The sequence below is a fragment of the Panthera tigris genome, chromosome C1, assembly GCF_018350195.1.
Source record: "Panthera tigris isolate Pti1 chromosome C1, P.tigris_Pti1_mat1.1, whole genome shotgun sequence".
Taxonomy (NCBI): Eukaryota; Metazoa; Chordata; class Mammalia; order Carnivora; family Felidae; genus Panthera; species Panthera tigris.
In genome coordinates, this window is record NC_056667.1 from 5,399,311 (window position 1) to 5,421,879 (window position 22,569).

General features: G+C 43.4%; 2 protein-coding genes across 2 annotated transcripts in view; one reads left to right on the forward strand and one right to left on the reverse strand.

The window, feature by feature from the left end:
* Positions 1–7,626, forward strand: part of PER3 (period circadian regulator 3) — a 56,595-nt gene extending 48,969 nt beyond the window's left edge. The window contains 3 exon segments of the mRNA XM_042997368.1: positions 5,883–6,066; positions 6,852–7,002; positions 7,226–7,626. Coding sequence (XP_042853302.1) covers positions 5,883–6,066; positions 6,852–7,002; positions 7,226–7,282 — 392 coding nt within the window. The 3' untranslated portion in view covers positions 7,283–7,626.
* Positions 7,627–11,715: 4,089 nt separating this feature from the next.
* On the reverse strand, positions 11,716–17,147 carry UTS2 (urotensin 2). Its single transcript, XM_042995641.1, has 4 exons — positions 17,048–17,147; positions 14,344–14,451; positions 12,835–12,878; positions 11,716–11,984 (listed from the first exon to the last, which is right to left on the reverse strand). Exons 1-4 carry the CDS (start codon positions 17,145–17,147, stop codon positions 11,865–11,867), a joined length of 372 nt encoding a protein of 123 aa, XP_042851575.1. The 3' UTR covers positions 11,716–11,864.
* Between the last annotated feature and the right edge of the window lie 5,422 nt (positions 17,148–22,569).

Genomic DNA, 22,569 nt, shown 5'->3' on the forward strand with positions numbered 1-22,569 from the left:
GGATTGCATTGAATGTGTAGATTGATTTGGGTAGTATCAACATTGTAAAAATATTTGTTTTTCTAATCCATGAGCATGGAATATTTTTCCATTTCTTTGTGTCTTCTTCAGTTTCTTCCATAAGCTTTCTATAGTTTTCAGTGTAGAGATCTTTTACCTCTTTGGTTGGGTTTATTCCTAGGTATTTTGTGGGTTTTGGTGCAATTTTAAGTGGGATCGATTCCTTGATATCTTTTTCTGTTGCTTCATTATTGGGGTATAGAAATGTAATTGACTTCTGTACATTGATTTTATATCCTGCAACTTTGCTGAATTCACGGATCTGCTTTAGCAGTTTTTTTGGTGGAGTCTTTCCGGTTTTCCATGTAGAGTATCATGTAATCTGCAAAGAGTGAGCGTTTGACTTCTTTGCCAATTTGGATGCCTTTTATCTCATTTTGTTGTCTGATTGCTGAGGCTAGGACTTCAAACCCTATGTTGAATAACAGTGGTGAGAATGGACGTCCCTGTGGCATTCTGATCATAGTGGGAGAGCTCTCAGTTTTTCCCCATTGAGGATGATATTAGCTGTGGGCCTTTCATGTATGGCTTTTATGATGTTAAGGCATGTTCCATCTGTCCCAACTTTCTTGAGGGTTTTTATCAAAAAAGTATGCTGTATTTTGTCAGATGCTTTTTCTGCATCTATTGACAGGATCATATGGTTCTTATCCTTCCTTCTACTAATGTGGTATATAATGTTGATTGATTTGTGAATATTGAACCAGCCCTGCAGCCAAGGAATGAATCCCACTTGATCGTGATGGGTAATTCTTTTAAGGTACTGTTGAATTCAGTTTGCTTGTGTTTTGTTGAGAATTTCGGCATCCGTGTTCATTAGGGATATTGGCCAGTAATTCTCCTTCTTAGTGGGGTCTTTGTCTGGTTTTGAATCAAGGTAACGCTGGCTTCATAGAATGAATTTGGAAGCTTTCCTTCCATTTCTATTTTTTGGAACTGTTTGAGAAGAATAGGTATTAACGTTGCTTTAAATGTCTGGTAGAATTCCCCTGGGAAGCCATTGGCCCAGGACTCTTATTTTTTTGGGAGATTTTTGATAACCCATTCAATTTTTTTGCTGGTTATGAGTCTGTTCAAATTTTCTGTTTCTTCCATTTGAGTTTTGGTAGTCTGTGAGTGTCTAGGAATTTGTCCATTTCTTTCAGATTGTCCAGTTTGTTGGAATGTTATTTCTCATAGTATTCTCTTATAATTGTTTGTATTTTTGTGGTGTTAGTTATGATCTCTCCTCTTTGGTTTTTTATTTTATCTATTTGGGTCCTCTTTTCTTTTTGGGAAGTCTGGCTAGGGGGTTATTAATTTGTTTATTCTTTCAAAAAACCAGCTCTTAGTTTCATTGATCTGTTCTGGGTTGTTTTTTTTTTTTTAATTCTATATTGTTTATTTCTGTTCGCATCTTTATTATTTCCCTTCTGCTGGCTTTGGGCTTTATTTGCTGCTGCTTTTCCAGCTCCTTTAGGTGTAAGGTATGGTTGTGTATTTGGGAACTTTCTCGCTTCTTGAGATAGGCCTGAATTGCAGTGTATTTTCCCCTTAGGACTGCCTTTGCTGCATCCCAAAGGGTTTGGACTGTTGTGCTTTCATTTTCATTTGCTTCCATATATTTTTAAATTTTTTCTTTGATTTCCTAGTTAACCCATTCATTCTTTCGTAGGATGTTCTTTAACCTCCATGTATTTGGGGGCTTTCCACATTTTTTCTTGGAGTTGGTTTCAAGTTTCGTAGTGTTGTGATCTGAAAATATGCATGGTGTATCAGTCTTTTTGTACCTGCTGAGTACTGTTTTGTGACCCAAAATGTGATCTGTTTTGGAGAATGTTCCATGTGCACCCGAGAAGAATGTGTATTCTGCTGCTTTAGGATGAAATGTTCTGAATATATCTGTTAAGTCCATCTGGTCCAGCGTGTCATTCTGAAATGTTGTTTCCTTATTGATTTTCTCCTTGGATGATCTGTCCATGCTGTAAGTGGAGTATTTTATTAAAGACTACTACAGTTATGGTATAATTATCAGTAAGTTTGCTTATGTTTGTGATGAATTGATTTATATATTTGGGTGCTTTCATGTTGGGGGCATCAGTATTTATAAGTGTTGGCTCTTGATGGATAGACCCCTTAATTATGATATAATGCTCTTCTTCATCTCTTGTTTCAGTATTTGTTTTAAAATCTAATTTGTCTTATATATAAGTGTGGCTACTCCGGCTTTCTTTTGATGTCCATTAGCATGATAGATGGTTCTCCATCCCCTCACTTACAGTCTGCAGGTAGCATCTGGTCTAAAATGAGTCTCTTGTAGGCAGCATATAGATGGATCTTGTTTTTTTATCCATTCTGATACCCTATGTCTTTTGATTGGGGCATTTAGCCCATTTATATTCAGAGTGATTATTGAAAGATACGAATTTAAAATGTGCCATTGTGTTATCTGTAGATTTCATGTTTGTTGTGATGTCTCTGGTCCTTTGTAGTTTTTGCTGCTTTCCACTCACAGAGTCCCACTTAGGATCTCTTGCAGGGCTGGTTTAGTGGTTACAAACTCCTTTAGTTTTTGTTTGGGAAAGTCTTTATCTCTCCTTCTATTCTGAATGACAGCATTACTGGATAAAGTATTCTTGGCTGCGTATTTTTCCTATTCATCACATTGAATATTTCCTGCCACTCCCTTCTGGCCTGCCAAGTTTCAGGTCTGCTACTAACCTTACGTGTCTACCCTTGTAGGTTAAGGACCTTTTGTCCCTAGCTGCTTTCAGAACTCTATCTTTATCTTTGTATTTTGCCGGTTTTGCTATAATACGTGATGGTGTTGACCTGTTTTTGTTGATTTAGAAGGGAGATCTCTGTGCCTCTTGGACTTGGATGCCTGTTTCCTTCCCCAGATTAGGGAAGTTCTCAGCTATAATTTGTTCAAGTAAGTCCTCTGCCCCTTTCTGTCTTCTTCTCCTGGAACTCCTATGGTACGGATATTATTTTGTTTCATTGAATCACTTAGGTCTCTCGTTCTCCCCTCGTGGTCTAGTAATTTCCTTTCCCTCTTTTTTTCCACTTTATCATTTTACATAATCATAATTTTATCTTCTATTTCAGCTATTCTCTCCTCTGCTTCTTCCATCCTTGCTGTCACTGTATCTGGTTTATTTTGTATCTGAGTTATAGCATTTTTTAATTCATTGTGACTAGTTCTTAGGTCTTTGATCTCTGCAGCAAGAGATTCTCTGGTGTCTTACGCGCTTTTCTCAAGCCCAGCTATTAGTCTTATGACTGTTACTCTAAATTCTTCTTCAGACATACTGTTTGTACCTGTTGTGAGCAATTATCTGGCTGTGATTTCTTCCTAAACTTTCTTTTGGGGATAATTCCTCCATTTTGTCATTTTGGCTAAGTTTCTGTCTTTTGCGTGTTTTAAAAGCTTGTTATAGGTCCTGCATCTGCAAGAACTACTATAGTAAAAAGGGGTCATGCACTGTCCAGGGCCTTGCACTTCAGGAAGTATTTCTGGTGTCTGCTGTGTGCATGCTGTTCTTGTGTTTTGGCCGCTGTGTCCCACTGGTCAGCCCTCTGCAGAGCTCCTTCTTGCTCGTAGTGGTGGAGTGTTTGGACCTTCAACCAGGTGTGCTTTGATTTGTTTACTGAAGTGACCCTGGGGAAAAAAAAAGGAAAGGGGGGTGGGGAAGCCTGGTCCCATAAAAAGAGAAAAATGAAAGAAGACCAGAGAATCAAAAACCATAAGGCTAAATCCAGAGAAAGAGAAAGGAAGATAAAGAAGAAGAAACAGAAAAGGTATAAAAAGAATAGAATGAAAATGCCTAATCAAACATATGTGTGTGTGTGTGTGTGTGTGTGTGTATACACACACACACACACACACACACACATACATACACATATATATACAAATCAGAAACTATGAGCCCAATTCCAAAAGAAAAAAAGAAGAGGGTAGAAAGAAAAGAAAAAAAAACAGTTGCCTGTTGGTGCCTGGGACCAGCGGCTGTGCTGGTTTGGGGGAGGGGCCGTCTGGTTTGCTCAGAGTCCCACTCCTGTAGATAAGCAGTTATCAGTCATGGAGGGGTGGGTTTTGGTGTAAGCAGGTCCCACTTCCACTGGGGGCCACTGTGCTGCTTCCTGAACCCCCACCCTGTTGATGATGGGGAGAAAAATGGCAACACCCTAGTCTCTGCTCCCCGGACCAGGTGTCTCAAACCATGCTATTCAAGCGGCCCTCACAGAGTAGCGTGGGCAGCAGGCTTGTCCTGCTCCACAGTCTCCTGTGCCTTCTAGGCCTTCCAGTGTCTTCACGGATCCTGCACTGCCCAGACCCTGTTCTGGAATAGCGCCACTCCGCCCCGCTGATAAAAGGCCTTTGGCTGGTACCTTCAGGGTCTTTTGTCCTTGGGGAGGCAATAATCCCTTTTCTCCAAGTATTCCAGGAAGGGGACCATTCTCTCCCAGTGTGCCCCTGAGATCGCTACACCGCACTCTGCACTCTGGCCGGCTTCCTACCTCCTGGGAGCATGGTCCATGGCTCCCAGCTTTGCTCCAGCTTTGCTCCAGAGAAAGTCACATACTTCCAAACCTCCGAGTTTCAGCGCCTAAGACTGTTTGCAAAACAGAAATCGGCACTCTCCGTATTTCTCGTTCCCCAGTCCGTGATCCAGAGACTTTTTCTTCTTGTAGTAACTTGAGGCTGACTTTTACAACTCCCCTTTCTCTCCCTTTTATCTCTGCACAGAAGGGATTCCCTCCCCTGTGTGCCTATGCCATTTTGTCTCCCCTGATTCACATACACACACCTCAGTCCTGCCAAACTGTCCCCCTCCAACTGTGGAGACCCTTCTGCCACTCTGCAGCTCGATTTCCTGGGTGTTCCAAGTGCTCTGACCTCAATACAGTTGTTTTGAGGGATGAGGAAAATCCCGGTCCTCCCACTTCTCCACCATCTTCGCCCATGTACTTACTCTTTAAAAAATTAGGGAGGTACTTTTGTTTGCTTTGTTTTTGTTTTTTGGGGGGTCTTCTGGGTTTTTGTTTCAAAGTTGACGAGAAGGATCTAGAAGAGTCGAGGCGAGTTAGGAAAGGAATGATTTGCAAGGCTCCATAGCAGCCATAAAGGAATGGGCCTTGGGATGGGTGGATACCTCTCTGTTGTAACAGGAGGAGGTGAGGAGAGAGTGCAGATATGAGTAAGCTTGTGTTTAGTGTCAGTAATGACGTTTTCAATAGGTGAGAGTCAGGGAACAGAGACGTGGAGAACAGTCATTGCCAGGATGGGCTGGCCAGAGACTGTAGCAGGATTACCCAGCTTTGTATGATCCTTTTGGTGATAATGGATCTGTGTACCCAATGATAAATGACTTTATCCCTATCTTTGGTTACTTGGGTTTACATAAGAACAGAACTGACTGTCGGCTTTATGAGAATTGACATTTTGATAGTGTGAAAAACGAGAGGGAAAAAGAAATCTCAGGTGTTGTAAAGAGTGTGACTGAATGATGGACTGTGGGCTGAAGGGTCGGGGCACTTTGTAGTTGGCGCACTTGAACAAGCAGACGAGCAAGCAAAGCTGAGATGTTAGTGATTTTGGAGCTGACCTGGAGCATCTCCAGGTGATGAGAAGGAGTGAGGTGTGGCCTTGAGCGTGGACAGCTCAGGAGGAGTGAGAGGGACATCTAGGGAAGGCGGAGGAACCAAGGGGGTCACCTGGGACCACTGCTGGGTGATGGCGAAGACTGTCAGCTGGTTGCCACAGTGGGAAGAATGAGTTTGGCAAATCTGCCCCTAACAGTGTCTCCTAATCTATAATTGTTGTTGATGTTCGATAGGAAGCAGTGACCACGGTATATACTCCACCAGTGGTGATTATTCTTCTGAAATCACCTCACAGGGACAGCAGTCTCAGGATGTACAGAAGAAAGAAACATTTCCCAATTTTGCTGAAGAGTCCATGTGGAGAATGATAAAACAGACATCTGAGTACATTCTAATGACATATCAGGTACCTGAGAGGTAAGAAAGCACTTTAAAAGACCCACTTTTATTTAAAGTTTATTTAGAGAGAGAGAGAGAGACAGAGCGTGAGCAGGGGAGGGGCAGAGAGAGGGGCACAGAGAATCCCAAGCAGGCTCTGCGCTTACAGGAACTCAGTCTCACGATCTGTGAGATTGTGACCTGAACCAGAGCCAACAGTCGGACGCTTAACCGACTGAGCCACCCAGGTGCCCTTAAGGACCCCCCTTTTAAATGGGGTTTTTTAAAGAAACTTTTATGGTTTTTTAAGTGTATTGTTTAATACAAAGTGATTTTTAACTTCTGTTTTTATAGATGTTCCTACAGAAATGTGTTTTCACATTCATTCGTTTGAAGTTAAATGATGAATGATCCCGGAACAGTGGCTGTAGTGGCAATGCCGTGCACACTCAGATCCACACCGCACCAACGTGTGCATCATGAGACCAGAAAACAAAGACAGCACCGCTTCCCCAGGTGGCACACACATACAAGAACTTTTCTCTTTAGACGCTGAATTTTTCGCATTCTGAGAGAAGAGAGTTGCTGAGGGAAAGCTGTGTCTTGCGTCTGCCCCATTCAGGTGCTGGTACAGATGCTTTCTCCAAGAGAAAGAGCTCTCACTTCACCAGCTTGACAAAGAGCTGATTCAGTTCTTTGTTTAATGGGCACGTTGTATATTAGCAAGAGATAGAAAGTATATCACAGACCCAAACAGAGCTGTTCATGGATCACACGAGAACCCTGTGCCTTATTCAGGACTGAGGTCGCTTGTCTGTCCACAGGGTGAAAGAGACCGTGCTGAAAGGGGACCTGGAGAGGCTGGCGGGCACGCGGCCGCGGCAACCCCAGTTTTCACACGCGCAGAGGGAGGAGCTGGCCAAGGTGCACTCTTGGATTCAGAGTCAGACTGTCCCTCGAGAAATAGACATCCAGGTAAGCACAGTGACAACAGCTGTCATTCCTGGATGTTTTTCTGTGCCAGGCAGTGCTCGAGGCACTTAATACTCATTGCACAATCCCACCAAAAATTACAACCGTCACAGCTACTTTTGCAGTAGCTTTACTATCCCTGCTTTACCAACAAACAACACAGTCATGTATACAGATGTTGGACACTTTATATATGGCTGGACAGTCCCTCTGATTTTGAATACAGGTCTCTTTGACTGCAAGTGTTTTTACCAGTTGGAATGTTCTGGGACACCTGCTTTGATATATGATTGACAAGGGAGGAGAGGACCAAGGGACATGCATTTCACATATGCAGGTGTGTTTGAACAGGGTTAAAACTCAAGGTGTAAGATTCACACCAGAGGTAGTCTTCATACCTGGCAGGAATTTCCGTGAGCCCCAGGTGCTCTTTTGTTGTTGCAAGATCTTCTCAGTGAGATCATATGTGAGCGGCCTAGACAGTGGAGTTTTGATTTGCTCGTGGTCCTGATGGTGGCTCCGTGGAACGATTGTGACAGTTGTACCAGTAATGAGCTCTGTATTCCCACAAGTGTTGAGATGCAGGAGGTGATAATGTGTGAAGTTAAAAATTATGGTAAGATAAAAAAAAAATTTTTTTTTAAAGGGCTCTGCACTAATAGCATGGATCCTACTTGGGATTTTCTCTCTCTCTCTCTCTCTCTCTCTCTCTCTCTCTCTCTCTGCCCCTCCTCCACGCATTCATTTTCTCTCTTTCTCTCTCAAAATAAATAAACACCAGAAAAACTTAATTTAAAAACTATGATAAGAGGAGAAAGCTAAGCACTCAAAACACTGTGGTATTAGGGCTTCTGAGGTAAACAAGTGCTGGAACCTGCCCCCCGCCCGTTTTTAAAGAAAGGAATGAGTGCCCACAAAGTAAGGAAGGTTAGATACAGTAGTGCCAACAGCAGGAGCTGAGCTGGGCACTCCACGTGTCTTCGTTCGTAAGACAATTTGTGGGTCCGAGCCCCGTGTTGGGCTCTGCGTTGACAGTGTGGAAGCCTGCTTGAGATTTTATCTCTCTCTCTGTCTCCCTCTTTCTCTTTCTCTTTCTCTCTGCCCCTCCCCTGCTCATGTGTGCATGCGCTCTCTCTCCCTCTCTCTCAAATAAACTTTAAAAACTAAAATACTATTTGTGTGCTTTTGTACGAGTATACGAATGAGCTTCAAAATAAGCAAAAGTAGGTAAACAATTGTCATTTACCTTTTAATAATAAGGAACGACCTGTAATACAGACGATTCTTAGGCATGAATTGAATAAATTGGAGAATGAGATGTAGGGTGCTTGGCCAGCATTTTACTAATTGTAAGACTTTCCAGACGACATCATGTCCTCTTGCCTGCTCTTGTTCTCTCTTGGAGGGCTGTATCACCTGCGAAAGCAAAGATTCCCTTGGTGATGCCGCAGAGTCCCGTGGTCAAGCTCCAGCAGCAAACGGCAGTTGAGTGGCCACAGAGATGGCACCTGCCGGACAAGCAGACCTCTTGGTGTGTCTCTTTAACCCCTGACTCCTACATGGCCATGAAGCTATCAGTGAATGTGAAGGTTTTCCCTTCTGGACTTTTTAACAGGCATCATTTTTCTGAAATAGACGTTGTATATACCGTCTTTCATTCCTGTGTTCCTGGTGTATTAAAGCTGTCAGTCAGCTTCTCTTTCTGGTTGGCCGTCCTCTGAGCAGATTGGATGGCCTCTAGAGAGGTGCGTGCACAGCGACACTTGACTTCGGGTGTCACCCAAAATGGATGGTAGTTAGAAGTATGGCTAGAAGTAGCCCCGAACGTAGCCTCGTTTATTTCGTTCTGTTGTTACGTGGATCATTTTCCTGTGGGAGGACGTAGGACGTCCCACCTGCAGGCCGTATACTGTTCGGAATGGTTTCCGTAAGTTGCGTACTTTCATGCGGCCTGCGCACAACTTGGTGCTTCCCCCCGAGATTAAGAGGAGACGTTCCGCTTCCTCACGAGGCCAAGTCACTTCAGTATTTACCAGTGTTAGAAAATACCGCCCATCGGTACACTGGGAATAGCTGGCTTTTAGGTTTGGATTCTGAGCTTTATTCCTATAGATGCCTTTCCTTTTAATTTTCCACCTTCCACTGAAATTCCCAAAGTCTTATCTTAAAAACCAGTCTACTTACAATGAGCTTATTCCTTGGGGTTAAGTTAGCTTTTGCATGTGTAACATTAAAACAAAAAGAGCTCTTCACTCAACCAGTGGCATTCTCCTTTTTAAGGTTCTGGTTTTTAAAATAACGATTGTAAAGAGTTTCAGAAGTCACGTAAGAAATAATACTCTTCCTTTATGCCTATGTGTTTGAACGTTGTCTCACCAAAACTAACACTTAACTCTTTCTTTCCAACCAACTTACACACAAGAGGTCTGTCCGTCTTTGCCAGAGGTCTGTAAGTGCCGTGGTGGCTTCCCGGTGACAGCCGCGGTTCGCGGGAGCTCCGTGGTCCTCACGGGGGTGCGGCGTGGCCGCAGATCAGTGCTTCCTACTCCGGCCCTGATGGTGTTTGTGAAGAAGTGAGTGGGTTGTTTACTTGCTAAGTCCCTGTTCTCGAGAGAAATCCGTGATTCCTGCCCAGACTTGGAGGGACTCATGCGGTTCACACCCACACAGATCAGAAAGGAGTAGAAGCAAAGGAGCAGGACCTTCTATCTTTTAGATAACAGACTGACTGATCTTTCGTGTTGTGTTGCTTTGTTTCAAGCAAACTCTCTTCCTCCCTCCAAGTTTGATACCTTTTGTAAAGTACATATAACTGATAATAATTAGGAGACTCGACCTCTTCATCCGTGAGGACTGCGGAGCCCTGATTCTCAATTCCCGTAGCTCAGGTGTCCTTTCTAAAGTAGAGTTTTCTGGAGGGTGAGTCCATCTTAAGGTGTCAGAAGCATTTTCAGATGCTAAGCAGTTCCATGCAAATATGGAACTGTCATTTTCTACTCCATCCTGATCATTCAGTGATTTCTGAAGTCCTCGTCATCTTGGTCAAGTTGTGTGGCATTTTTACCCTTGGTGAAAAATCAACTTTAGAAAAACTAACCAGCCTGGGTACCGTCCATCAGTGTAGTCGTTGCGACCTTCTGTAGGGATAAAGTTTTAATTTGTACAAATCAAAACTGATGTGTGGCTCTCAGGGGCCACTCTGCTTCATGCAGCCCGTTTGAAACCTTACGTTCTCTAATAATGGAAGCGCCTTTGTCTGGATGTTCGTTTTACCTGCGTTTGCTGATTTCTTTACCTTCGGACACATCTTATAGCACAAATATTATGCCAGATTTGGTATGAAACCGGTGCTTGTTGTAGGCAGATCTGTAGTAGCGCTGAGTTTATAATTTTCATATGTTGACACGTAGACTAGTTGGCGTATTCAGAGATTGTACCGCGAAGCTCGCACTGCTGGAGGGGAGAGGGCACGCTCAGCAGTGACACTGCTGCCCCCCAGGGGGGCTCTACCAACCTTTATATATACTTCATTGTTCGGGTTTATTAACTTTTTGTATGAATAACTACAGAAATTGGTAACCCGTGTCTGTACTATAGGCTTCGATGTCTACATAAATGTTACCCAGAAGGTGATTATTTTCTTGGATATGAGGTCAAGATTTTTGAAAAACACAATGCTGTGGGAATGGAGTCATTTTGCAATTAAGTAAAAACTTCGTTATAACTCACAAGGTAAATTTAATCCAAATTGAAATTTTGTTTCAGGTGAACTTACAATTAATTGTGTGAATTTACTTGTTTTTAATGGTTATTAATATTTCAATCAGGTATCTTTTTTAAGGAAAAACATAAACTGTACATGCAGAACTGGAGACTTTTTTTGCACTGTGTCAGTAAACCTTTGTACACACGCATTCACAGAGTGTAAGTTGGTGTGTGCACACACACATTAGCGGGTTTTAAAAATTAACAAACGGGCTCTTCCTTCCATTCTGTGATCCTAAACCCGCCTCAGCCTCCTTCCCTGTATAGGAGACGATCCCCGAGTCAGCGAGCTCTGCACATCTGCAGCTCACAGGAACCGAGAGCAAGCATGTGTCTCTGTTAGGAGTTTAAAGCTCAGGGACAGGGGATTTGAGCACGTGAACCCACCCCATCAGAAACTGAGGAGAATTCAGACCGCTCCCAGCCCGCATCTACACATCCTTCACTGTAGAGACTTTTCCACGACAAGATGCTGATTTTTTTAAGTGATGATACCGTATGTCGTCATTTTTAAGGGTTGAGGGGACACGCAGGAAAGGTAATGTTTAAGTGAGTTGTAGTTTAACTGTTTCAACTAAATTGCATTTTTGTGACTTTTCTGCTTAGTATTTGCTTCTGTTAATTTTATTAGCTTTACTTTTCAATTTTCAGAGAGTTCTTTATAAATTCACGAAGGGGTGCTGGGGTGGCTTAGTTGGCTAAGCGTCTAACTCTTGATTTCGACTCCAGTTATGATCTTACAGTTTGTGGGATCGAGCCCCATGTTGGACTCTGGGCTGACAGTGTGGAGCCTGCTTTCTCTCTCTCTCCTTCTTTCTCTGCCCCTCCACTATTCATGCACACTCTCTGTCTCAAAAATGAATAAATATTTTTTAAAAATAAATCGATGGAAAGAAAAATTATAAATGTTCAGGGCCTGTTTATAAATAAAATGACCACTCATGGCATTTGCAAAACATAGAGGATTTATTTTTCCAAATAGTCATGAATGGGGTGTAGTTCGCTTAGTTTTTTTCTATGCTGTTTTCAAGTCAGACATTTTTATTTTTAACTTTCTGAGGTGGTTGTTTCTGAGTTGACTAATAGATGTTCATTTTACTTCAGACACAGTATTTCCAGAAGCATTCAGAGGGAGATCCACGTTTCTTATATTGCTTCCTGATTCTGGCCAAAAGATGACTCAGGAAAATGTTAGGATCTTGTCCAAAGAAAGCTTGAAACTAAAACAATACACAAAAACAAAAAACATAGGTTATCAATGAATTAAGATCGCTGTAAGAAAAAGGAACTGTAGTTAAGACATAGGACCTTTGAAAATCGTTTGCCATTGTAATTGCAGTATGAACCCAGAGTATGGCTCTGGAAGGGCTCCCTGTGCCCAGCCAGGGGTCCACCAAGTCTGTGTAGCCCTCTGATGGCCATGAAGTTTCCTAAGCCCTCACTGACCTCTTTCTGTTTAAATAATGTCAGTAACATGTTCTGTACAGTTACCATCTTGTGTGTAAAATAGGGCTTGTATTTCCCCTGAAATTTACCTATTTAAGCATGGACCCTTCGGTTTGTTTTTATTGTAGAATTTCATGAGCAAATCCTCCTAATTACCTTTGTGATTTTAGAGTCTTTAACCATAATCCTTCCACTCATAAACATCTGAATGATAACTTTTAGTCACATGCAGAAGCTACACCAGCCCCTTCTGGGGGGGTTCATCCCTGTTGGGACCTCAGGTGGTGAACACCATCTCCAGGATCGAGTGTTTCCAGTGTATTTTTATAAGGATGTTACTGGGCACTAAGCCAAAAAACAAAACAAAACAACAACAACAACAAAAACGGTCTCTGGTCAAATGTTTGGGGAGAGCTTGGTTAAAGTTGAGCACTGAATAAGGTCTGTTAGGCACATTTTATACACATCAAAACTTAGAAAAAACATGCTCCAAGATAACACTGATTGGCCAGTTACTTGAAGGCGTGATTTCTACCCCGAACGCTACCCAGTTCAAGAATGTAGGATCCTCTAAAGTCAAGGTGTAAAATGCCTCACCCAGCTCTCCTAAATATGGTCACTTACCTGTCTCATACCTCCTCGCGGGTTAGCAGTGCCAGTACCGAGACCTGGAAAACAGTGTTTGAAAACCATTCATCATCAGATCTGTGGTTTCTATTTAATGCTTGTCTTATTTAAAACACACAAAATAGAGTATTACTGAGTCGTGCCTAGTTTCTGATCTCCCTGTTTTCACTCTGCAGCAATATTTACCTGAAGGCTGCTGGGCAAGTACCCTTGTGCTTGTCTCTGATGGAGTTCACAGAGGGCGCTGTGTTCTCCCCAGTAGTCCACTCAAAACATTTTACATGAATGAACTTCTATTAAACAGTGTCTATTAAAGGCTCCATTTTGTTTCCAAAATGTTTTGAGCCTTGGTGTCATTGCTCAGTGGAATCCAGTTGGAGAAACTAGTAAGAGCTAACATTTTGTCGATAACTGCGTGTGATTGCGGTGAGCATTTCACTTGCATTTTCTCATTGACTTCACAAGAGCCCCATGAGGTGGATATTTGTATGAATCCTGTTTACTGGTGATGAAACTGAGGTACCAGAAGATTAAGTAATTTGCATAAGATTTTAACAAGTAGAAACCCAGAATTTAAATTTGCATTTATTGGGCCCCACATCAGGCTCTGCGCTGACAGCACGGAGTCTGCTTAGGATTCTCTTTTTCCTCCCCTTCGCTCTGTCCCTCCCTTGCGTGCACATGCGCGCGCTCTCTCGCTCTCTCTCTCTCTCTCTCTTAAAATAAATAAACATTTTAGGGGCGCCTGGGTGGCTCAGTCGGTTGAGCGTCCGACTTCGGCTCAGGTCATGATGTCTCGGTCCGTGAGTTCGAGCCCCGCGTCGGGCTCTGCGCTGACAGCTCAGAGCCTGGAGCCTGCTTAGGATTCTGTGTCTCCCTCTCTCTCTGACGCTCCCCATTCATGCTCTCTCTCTGTCTAAAAAATAAACATTAAATAAATGAACAAACAAACATTTTTAAAAAAATAAATAGGGGCGCCTGGGTGGCTCAGTCAGTTAAGCATCCGACTTCGGCTCAGGTCATGATCTCACGGTCTGTGAGTTTGAGCCCCACGTTGGGCTCTGTGCTGACAGCTCAGAGCCTGGAGCCTGGTTCAGATTCTGTGTCTCCCTCTCTATCTGCCCCTCCCCTGCTCATGCTCTGTCTCTCTCTGTCTCAAAAATAAATTAACATTAAAAAAATTAAAAAAAAATAAAATTGCACTTATTGGGAATGGATAACACCCTCCTTCCTCTCCAAAATAAATGTGTACAGAAAAAAAAATGTAGATATGCTGAGGTACCAAGGAGAGCATGATGCTTGCAAGGAGTTGGTGAGAAAGAGAAAACACCAAATTGCAGAGGAGTCTTTACACCAGAAGCGGAGAGTGTTGGGCAGTTTATTAGCATGTTTTATAGAACATCTTTCTATTCCAAAACAGGTTTTTACCTCACATAGTGGATGAGAATAGAGAGTAATTCAGTAGCAATAAAATCAGACAGTCTGTACACGCATGAATTATTTTACCTGCTTTCCTAAGACTGTCGCCTCTCTCTGCCCCTAACGTCTCCAGCATTTGCAGGAGGGACACTCTTTCCAGTTCATCCAAGGTTGATCTTGCGTCTCCATCAGGTGCTACACAGAGTAATAGAAGAGGTTAGTAGCTTGGTTCGTCAATTATTTCTGTTCCCTGTTGTCTTTTGGGGGCTCGAGGTCAGAGAGAGAACACTAGAAATTCCCCAAATGCTAAGTTCGTGATTTGTCAGTGGTGTTTTAACAAAGAGGTGGAAATGCTGTGATCCGATTCGCAAGCTGGCAGGCCAGACAGTCAAGAGGAGTGGATCTAATTCTGACTGTCTTCTGCCTTGTGTGATTTTGCCAAGCCGCTCGGCTGCCTTGAATAGTTGAGTGGAGCTGAGCCACAGGACCAATTAACATTTCCACCGGGGTGCCAGGGTGGCTCAGTTGGTTAAGCATCTGACTTGGGCTCAGGTCATGATCTTGCAGTTCATGGGATCAAGCCCTGCGTTGGGCATTGTGCTGACAGCTCAGAGCCTGGAGCCTGCTTTGGATTCTGTGTCTCCCTCTCTCTGCCACCCCCCCCCACTTGTGCTCTATCTTAAAAATAAACATGAAGAAAAAAATTTTTAATTTGAAGAATTTGTTAAAAAAGAGTTTCCACTTGAAAAAGTAGTTCTTTTTTGTTCCTATTTATCTACTGCCTATTGCCGCAATTATTGAATTATTATTATTATTGAATATAATAATAAGAAAGAACCTTAAAATACTCTTTAAATACTTTGATAGTAATAACATTTTTAATGTGAAATGTCAGTTTAATGGCATGTAAGAGGTGTGGTATGTGTGTATAAGATGCGTAGGAATGTGTGTGCACGGCGTGTGGAATGAGCGTGGAAGGTGGGAGGCGTACTAAGCGGGCACTTGGCTCCCAGAAGGCTCTCTTGGCCGGCAGCCGCACTCTGAGATCAGAGGCTCCGGGAGTCCTGGAATACCCGCCTGCTGGCCGCTTGCAGATGCTCAGCTACAACCTTGACTGGAAGACAACGCACTGAAACCATCATGACGGCATCTGAGCACATTCACAGCATTTCTGAAGATTATTCATGAAAATCTATAAAATTTGACCACGTGTAACTGTGTGTGTAATGAAGGCTCATTTATGTCAAAACAAATACATTAGAAAAGTTTAAGCAAGAACTTGAAGGCAGGCTGCCACCTGTTTAGAATTTGAATACGATGCTACACTGACCTACATTTTAAAAAATCAGAATAGGGGCTCCTGGATGGCTCAGTCGGTTAAGCGTCTGACTTTGACTCAGGTCATGATCTCACGTTTCGTGGGTTAGAGCCCCGCATTGGGCTCTGTGCGGACAGCTCAGAGCCTGGAGCCTCTGTCAGATACTGTGTTTCCCTCTCTGTCTCTGCCCCTCCCCATGCTGTGTCTCTCTCTGTCTCTCAAAAATAAATGTTAAGTTTGTTTTTAAAAAATCATAATACATTTTTTAAATGTATGATTTTAAAAAATCTTAATACAGAGTACATTTTTGAAGGGGACAGAACTCTCTGAATAGTCAATCTTGATTTCATCCTGTGCTTGCTTTCCAATGTTCTTTTTAAATAGCAGAGATTCAGTAAAGTCAACGCCTGTTTTTTATTTTTATTTTAAAATTTTTTTTTTTAGAACGTGAACAGGGCAGAGGGGCGGAAGGAGAGAGAGAATCTCTAGGCAGGCTCCACACTCAGCACAGAGCCCAACACGGGGCCTGATCCCACGACCCTGAGATCAAGACCTGAGCCGAAATCAAGAGTCAGACACTCAACCAACTAAGCCTCCCAGGTGCCTCTCAATGCCTGTTTTTGACCATCGATGTGACTGACAGGAGGTCACGGGCTGTGCCAGCTCATGGACACAGATGACTGACCAACAAGGCTTTTGCTGATTGTCAAAAAGCCTCTTGGGAGAAACCTTAGAGACAAGAAATTATAAAATCAATGGTCCAGAAGGGTTTTCCTCTGCACTTAAAATTTTAAGTCTAAAAGTACCCCAAATGAAAGGCAAGATAAAATCCAGTTAAAGTTTTAGTGGAAACTAATAACCAAGCATCAGCCTTTTCATTTCTGAAACTAAATTAAGAGGAAATAGCAAAATAAGTATCTGCTTGACTGATTTTTTAAAAAAATTCGACTTACACTCGATCTGAATGGAACATAAAAGGATTTGATTGTACCTGGAAATCGGTGTCATCCCGAGCTCTGGATTGTCATTTTTGTATTTTCTAATAAATATTTTTGCTTCATATAACACATGTCAGGTGATTACTTTTTAACTTAATATAAAATAGTTTTAATCTACAATTGGAACAACCAAATTCTACATCCAACCAGTTCGTTTAAAATAGAAACTAAGAGTAATGATGTTTTCAATGTAGTACAGTTTTTAAAATTGGAAAAAAAAAACAACCAAAACAACATTTTTGGGTTACAGAAGTGACATGAATTAAGCAAAGCCACCCCTTCGACCCCTATGTTTTAGAAAGAAAGTAAAAAACCTACAATGTGCCGTAAGGATCCTCTAGTATTCTATCCATAGCTAAGACTTAATTTAGCAAGACTCCTTCAAGAAAGAATTCCCGTCCTTATCTCCAACTTTGCATATGAGACCCTCAAAGACTCTTCCATGACTAACATAAAGGGGACAAATCCATCTTACCTGAGAGCTTCAGAGCCTCTTCCCTGGAGTCAGGGACGGGCAGAGAGAAGAGAGGTTGTAAGCATCCTATGAAAAGCAGACAAGAAACCAGCTTGTGCATGCTTGGCAAGAGACAGAAGTCTTCCTTCTTGGCTTCTGTTGCTCAGAACTTTCAACTTGCTCCTCATTCTGTGATCGGCGATTATATATATGATCCTATGACTCATATCACCCCCCTCCAAAAAATTAAATTTATTGGCTATGGAGGCTAAAAGGCAATCACTTTGCATTGATGTAATTTTTCAAGGTTAACAACTCATAGACAATAAATTTGCTGTCATTGCCTAGTGTACAAAGTAGGCATTATATAAAGACAGAACAGTTAGGTTTATAAATCTGGCCAAAAGAGTAACTGAGCAATAAATCATAAATTCAAGGAAGGGTAGCACCGGGGTTGAAGTGGCCAAGGTGAAGACATGGGTTGATGAGTCCCAGCAGGCATGATTCAGGCGTGACCTGGAATATGTTGCTCTCCCTTTTTGTAACCTCTCAAGAATGATAGATGAACTGTCTTGTGTTGGGGGCTTCCATGCCCAAAGAATGACAACGTCCAGATTGAAACTTAAAATCAGTTCTTTAGTGAAGATAAGTTAAAACGCACAGCAAACATTTGGGCCCAAAGCAGCCTTAAATTACAATATTCTCCATCAAGGAGGGATAGAGCACAAACCTGAAACCCTCGCTGATCAATATTCCCCGCGTCTGACTGTTGCCTTGCACTCCCACTCTGCCCCACCGGCATCCACACAGCACAGGGGTGCCTCTGACACACAAGTGTGATCATGTCAGGTCCTTGCTCAAAACCCTCATGGACCTGAAATAAAAGCTAAAACTACAGAATGACTAGGGGGAAAAAAAAAAAAAACCCATGAGCCCCTCCACAACCTTGGGGTAGACAGACATTTCTTAGCCGAGACACCAACCACATAAGCAAGAAATGGATAGACCCGACTGCACCGGGATTAGAAACATCTGCTCTTTGCCAGATGCTGGTAAGAAAATGAAACGACCAGCCACTGCTGCAAGAAAATAGTCACAAAACAGGTCCCTGATGCAAGACTTCTCTGTAGATACAAAATGTGTATAAAGAATTGCAACTCAATAAGCCAATAACCCAAGTAAAGGAGTGAACACCTACTCCACAGCTGTAAGTAGTATATAGAAGGTGTATAAGGACATGAGGAAATCATTGGAATCAGCATTGATTCCATCAGAGAAATGCAAATGAAGATCACAGTGAGGGGCTACCATGCACCCACCACAGCAGCTGCAGCCGAGAAGACCGACAATCCCAGGTGTTGGCGAAGGCGCAGGGCCCGTGGGGAAACAAAACAGCACAACCGGCAGGCTTGGGTGGTTCAGTCAGTTGAGCATCCAGCTCTTGATTTTGGCTCAGGTCACGATCTCCCAGCTTGTGAGTTCCAGCCCCGCGCTGGGCTCTGCGCTTGGAAGTGTGGAACTTGCATAGGATTACTTCTCTCTCTCTCTCTCTCTCTCTCTTCCTCCCCTGCTAGTGCTCTCTCTCTCCCTCTCAAAATAAATAAACTTAAAAAAAAAACAAAACAAAAAAAACGGCACAACCTCCCTGTTTGTAACTTTCTTGTAAAGTTAAACATACATTAAAGTGTGCAACCCAGAAAGCCCGCCGCTAGACTATGCTAGGTCTACAGATGCTCAAGCGAAATGAATACATAGACCCGAGGAACGCTTCTATGCAAACACTCACAGCAGCTTTGTTCATAATAGCAGAAAACTGCAAACAACGCAGTGTCCATCCACAGACGCATGGACGAATAAACCGTGCTAAATCCTATGAGGAGGATTCTGCTTAACAACACAAGGGAACTGCTGATGAACACGACGTGATGATAAAATCACAAAAATTTTATGCTGAGCAAACTAAGCCAGACCTCGGAGAGCACATGCGGCATGATTCCACATAAATGAAGTTCTAGAACTTGCAGCACACTCCAGTGGGAGGCAGAGGGTTGACTGTGCAGAGACTAGGGCACCCACTGGGGTAATGAAAATGTTCTATCTTGACCAAGGCAACGGGTACATAGTTATATATACATTGACCAAAACTCAGACTATATACTTAACGTGGGTGCATTTGATTGTATGTAAATGATACCTGAATAAGGGTGACTGCGTTTGAAATCTCCCTTGGCTCCAGGTTCATGTTTCACGTCTTCCAACACCACTCTCCCCTACAGCTAAACTCTACTGCTTCCTGAACACATCCCTGCCACAGGACCTTTGCAGTGACTGCTGCCGACCTGAAACGGTCTTTGTTCCGACATGTGCCTGGCTCTCTTCCTCACCTCCTTCACGTGTTTGCTAGAACGCTACCTCCTACGTGAGTCCCTCCCTGACCCTGCTGCTTAAAAATTGCAACAAAGCTGCCCACAACCTTAACCATCTCCCGCCTCGCTCTATTTGTCCCATTGCACTAAGCGCCTTCCAGCACGGTTACATATTTTAGGTCGTTATTTGTACGTGGTAGGCACTCAGTAAATACCTGTGAAATCAACGTGTGGGGCGCCAAAGTGTCAGGCCTTGTTTCAGGGGAAGGATGGTAAGTTTCTACTCTTGTGAACTTTCTAACTGGAGGTAACAGACAACAAAATGAATATTTGCCATGATAGTTTTTTGTTGCTATGATGAGGAGTAAAGCATAGTGGTGGCACCTGGGTGGCTCAGTTGGTTAAACGTCTGACTCTTGATTTCGGTTCAGGTCATGATCACACGGTTCGTGAGTTCAAGCCCCACATTGGGCTCTGTGCTGGCAGTGTAGAGCCTGCTTGGGATTCTGTCTCTCCCTCCCTCCCTCCCTCTCTGCCCCTTTCCAGCTCATGCTGTCTCTGTCTCTGAAAATAAATAAAAACTTAAAAAAAAAAAAAAAAAGAATAAAGCATAGCAGGGAGACCATGCAGTGAGACAGGCAGTCAGGGAAGATGTTAGTTCAGACAGGACAGTCGGGTGGCCTCCGGGAAGGGGACATTTGAGCAGAGACCCAGACGGCATCAGGGAGCCATACATTTGGAGGACCTCCCAGCGGACGCAGAGGAGCACCTGGGGAAGGGGGTGGGGTGCTAACAGAAGAGTCCCAGCACCAGCCAGGGAGGGGAGCGTTCCACTAATGGGCAGGTATCGTGCAGCACGGACCCCTGGGATGGGCAGCATGGGGGTCATCAGTGCCTCAACAGGGACAGGGACAGTCGGGGCAATTTCACACGCTCCCAGGTCTGGTAGGGTGGAGGGTGGTCACCTTACTGCAGATTCATCTACGTATTCAGACATCTCAGCACCTACAATGTGCCTGCACTGCCAGGTGGGGGACACAGCCGTGGACCGAGAAGACAGAAAGCGGCTCCCAAGAACCTGATGGCCAAGTTGGCGCCCACAGAAACCACTGAGCTCCAGCTTAAGAAAACAAGTGCATTGGAACGACACAGGATAGCTTCTAAGTAGTAAGTAGCAGAACCAGAAACCCACCAGGACCTAGAGTGACAAGAATTCCTGCTCCTTTGACCTCTGCCCTTTAGTGACTTGACTCACACTTAGTCCCTCCCTCCTTCTCTCTCTCTCTCTCTCTCTCTCTGGTTCTACATTTCCTTGCCTTGACATCTTTCTGTCCATTTTATCTCCTTCTTTCTCTTTGCAGAACTGATTTCTTTTCTTTTCCACGTGTGTTTGACCGTACATAAAGCCCACTGCCCAAAACATGCCTTTCTTCAGTTTAAGATCAACCCAGGGGCACCTGGGTGGCTCAGTCTGTTGAGCCTCCGGGTTCAGCTCGGGCCATGATCTCACAGTTCATGAGTTCAAGCCCCAAAAGGGGGTGTCATTAAAGAGCCTGCTTGGGATCCTCAGTTCCCCTCTCTCTACCCCTCTCCCACTTACACTCTCTCAAAAATAAACATTAAAAAAAAAAAAAAAAGATCAGCTCAAACACATTATCTTTACGTCCAATTTGCAAATTCCTAGGAGAGAGGGTTTGGCCCAGTGCAGCGGGGCATTTGCTGAACAGCCCCGCGCGAGGGTGTCTGGGGCAGCTATTGCACGAGAGAGGACATCCCAAATGGAATACAGTAGGGCAGGAGCCAAAATATACTTACACCCGATAAGCCTGCTTTCAGAAATCTACCCTACAGAAATAAAACAACAGAAGCAAAACATCCCCTGTAGTCATCTGCATCCTTGTCTGTGGAGGCAAAGGCATTAAATCAAAGGCTGCAGACTGAACTGCCTACAGAAATCAAGGAGTGATCGTGTAAATGAGCGAGGCTGGCTTGGCGAATGCAATAGGGAGTGGTGGGGACTGTGGCAAAGTGGAGAGCTTATGTTCTTTCTAGAGGTAGACTCCTGCTGCTAGTTGCCAACTCTCAATGTTAGAAATCTGAATTTTAAGGGCTATCCATGATTTGGCAACTAATTAAAATTAGAAAACAAGAATGATTGGGGAGCCCGGGTAGCTCGGTCAGTTGAGCATCCAGCTCTTGATTTCTGCTCAGGTCATGATCCCAGGATCCTGGGATTGAGCCCCGAGCCGGGCTCTGAGCTGAGCATAGAATCTGTTTAAGATTCTCTCTCTCCCTCTGCCCCTTTCCTGCTCATGTGCACGCACATGCTCTTTCTCTCTAAAAAAAGTAAATAAATAAAAAACAAGAATGACAAAAAATGCACTGTAAGACCACTCTTTGTCAAATAGTATACACCCACAAAGAGCTGTAATTCAACCTACAGGCACCAGGTTCTGGCCTAAATGCCCAAAATAAGTGTGTAAGTTAGAAGATCATAGAGCGTAGCAACACATAATTTTAGCAATCATTCAAATGATAACTAAAAGATTACAGAAACTTGGAAAATAAAATCATGTTAAGGAATTAGGATACAAGGTGATTGACACTATGTAATAAAAGGGGAGTATGTGGACAAGAACTGGTACGTAATGCTGCAAAATTGAAAATACTGTGTAGGGTGAAGGGTTGTTTTTAAGTGCTCTTTTATTTAAAAATATTTTTAACATTCAGTTTTGAGAGACAGAACACGAGTGGGGGAGGGGCAGAGAGAGAGGGAGACACAGAATCGGAAGCAGGCTCCAGGCTCTGAGCTGTCAACACAGAGCCCCATGCAGGGCTCAAACTCACAAACCACAAGATCATGACCTGAGCCAAAGTCGGATGCTTAACCAACTGACACACCCAGGTGCCCTTATTTTGTTATATATCACATACCTATGTGTTACATATATATATTACACGTGTATATGTAAAGCACTCCTGAAGGAAAGTCCTGCCGTGAGGTCGGGAACCAGGCAGGCTGATGTTGGGGGACTGTTGGTGCCCCTTGAGGACATTTCTGAGAGGTGGGGTGAACTTTAGATGCTCCTCTCTATGGAAGAGGCTGTCTGCCAAGCTTTGTCATCCTCTGGTGACTCAGGGGCACTTCTGACAGTTATTAGTGATGATTTTACAGCA

What these genes read in the sequence shown, in the direction of transcription:
- UTS2 (XM_042995641.1), bottom strand. Translation starts at nt 17,147, where the DNA reads ATGCACAAGCTGGTTTCTTGTCTGCTTTTCATAGGATGCTTACAACCT. An exon ending in AGAGGCTCTGAAGCTCTCAG is followed by an intron (nt 14,452 to 17,047) that starts GTAAGATGGATT and finishes TACTCTGTGTAG; the next exon opens with CACCTGATGGAGACGCAAGA. An exon ending in CGCGAGGAGGTATGAGACAG is followed by an intron (nt 11,985 to 12,834) that starts GTAAGTGACCAT and finishes GTATTGTTTTAG; the next exon opens with TTTCAAGCTTTCTTTGGACA.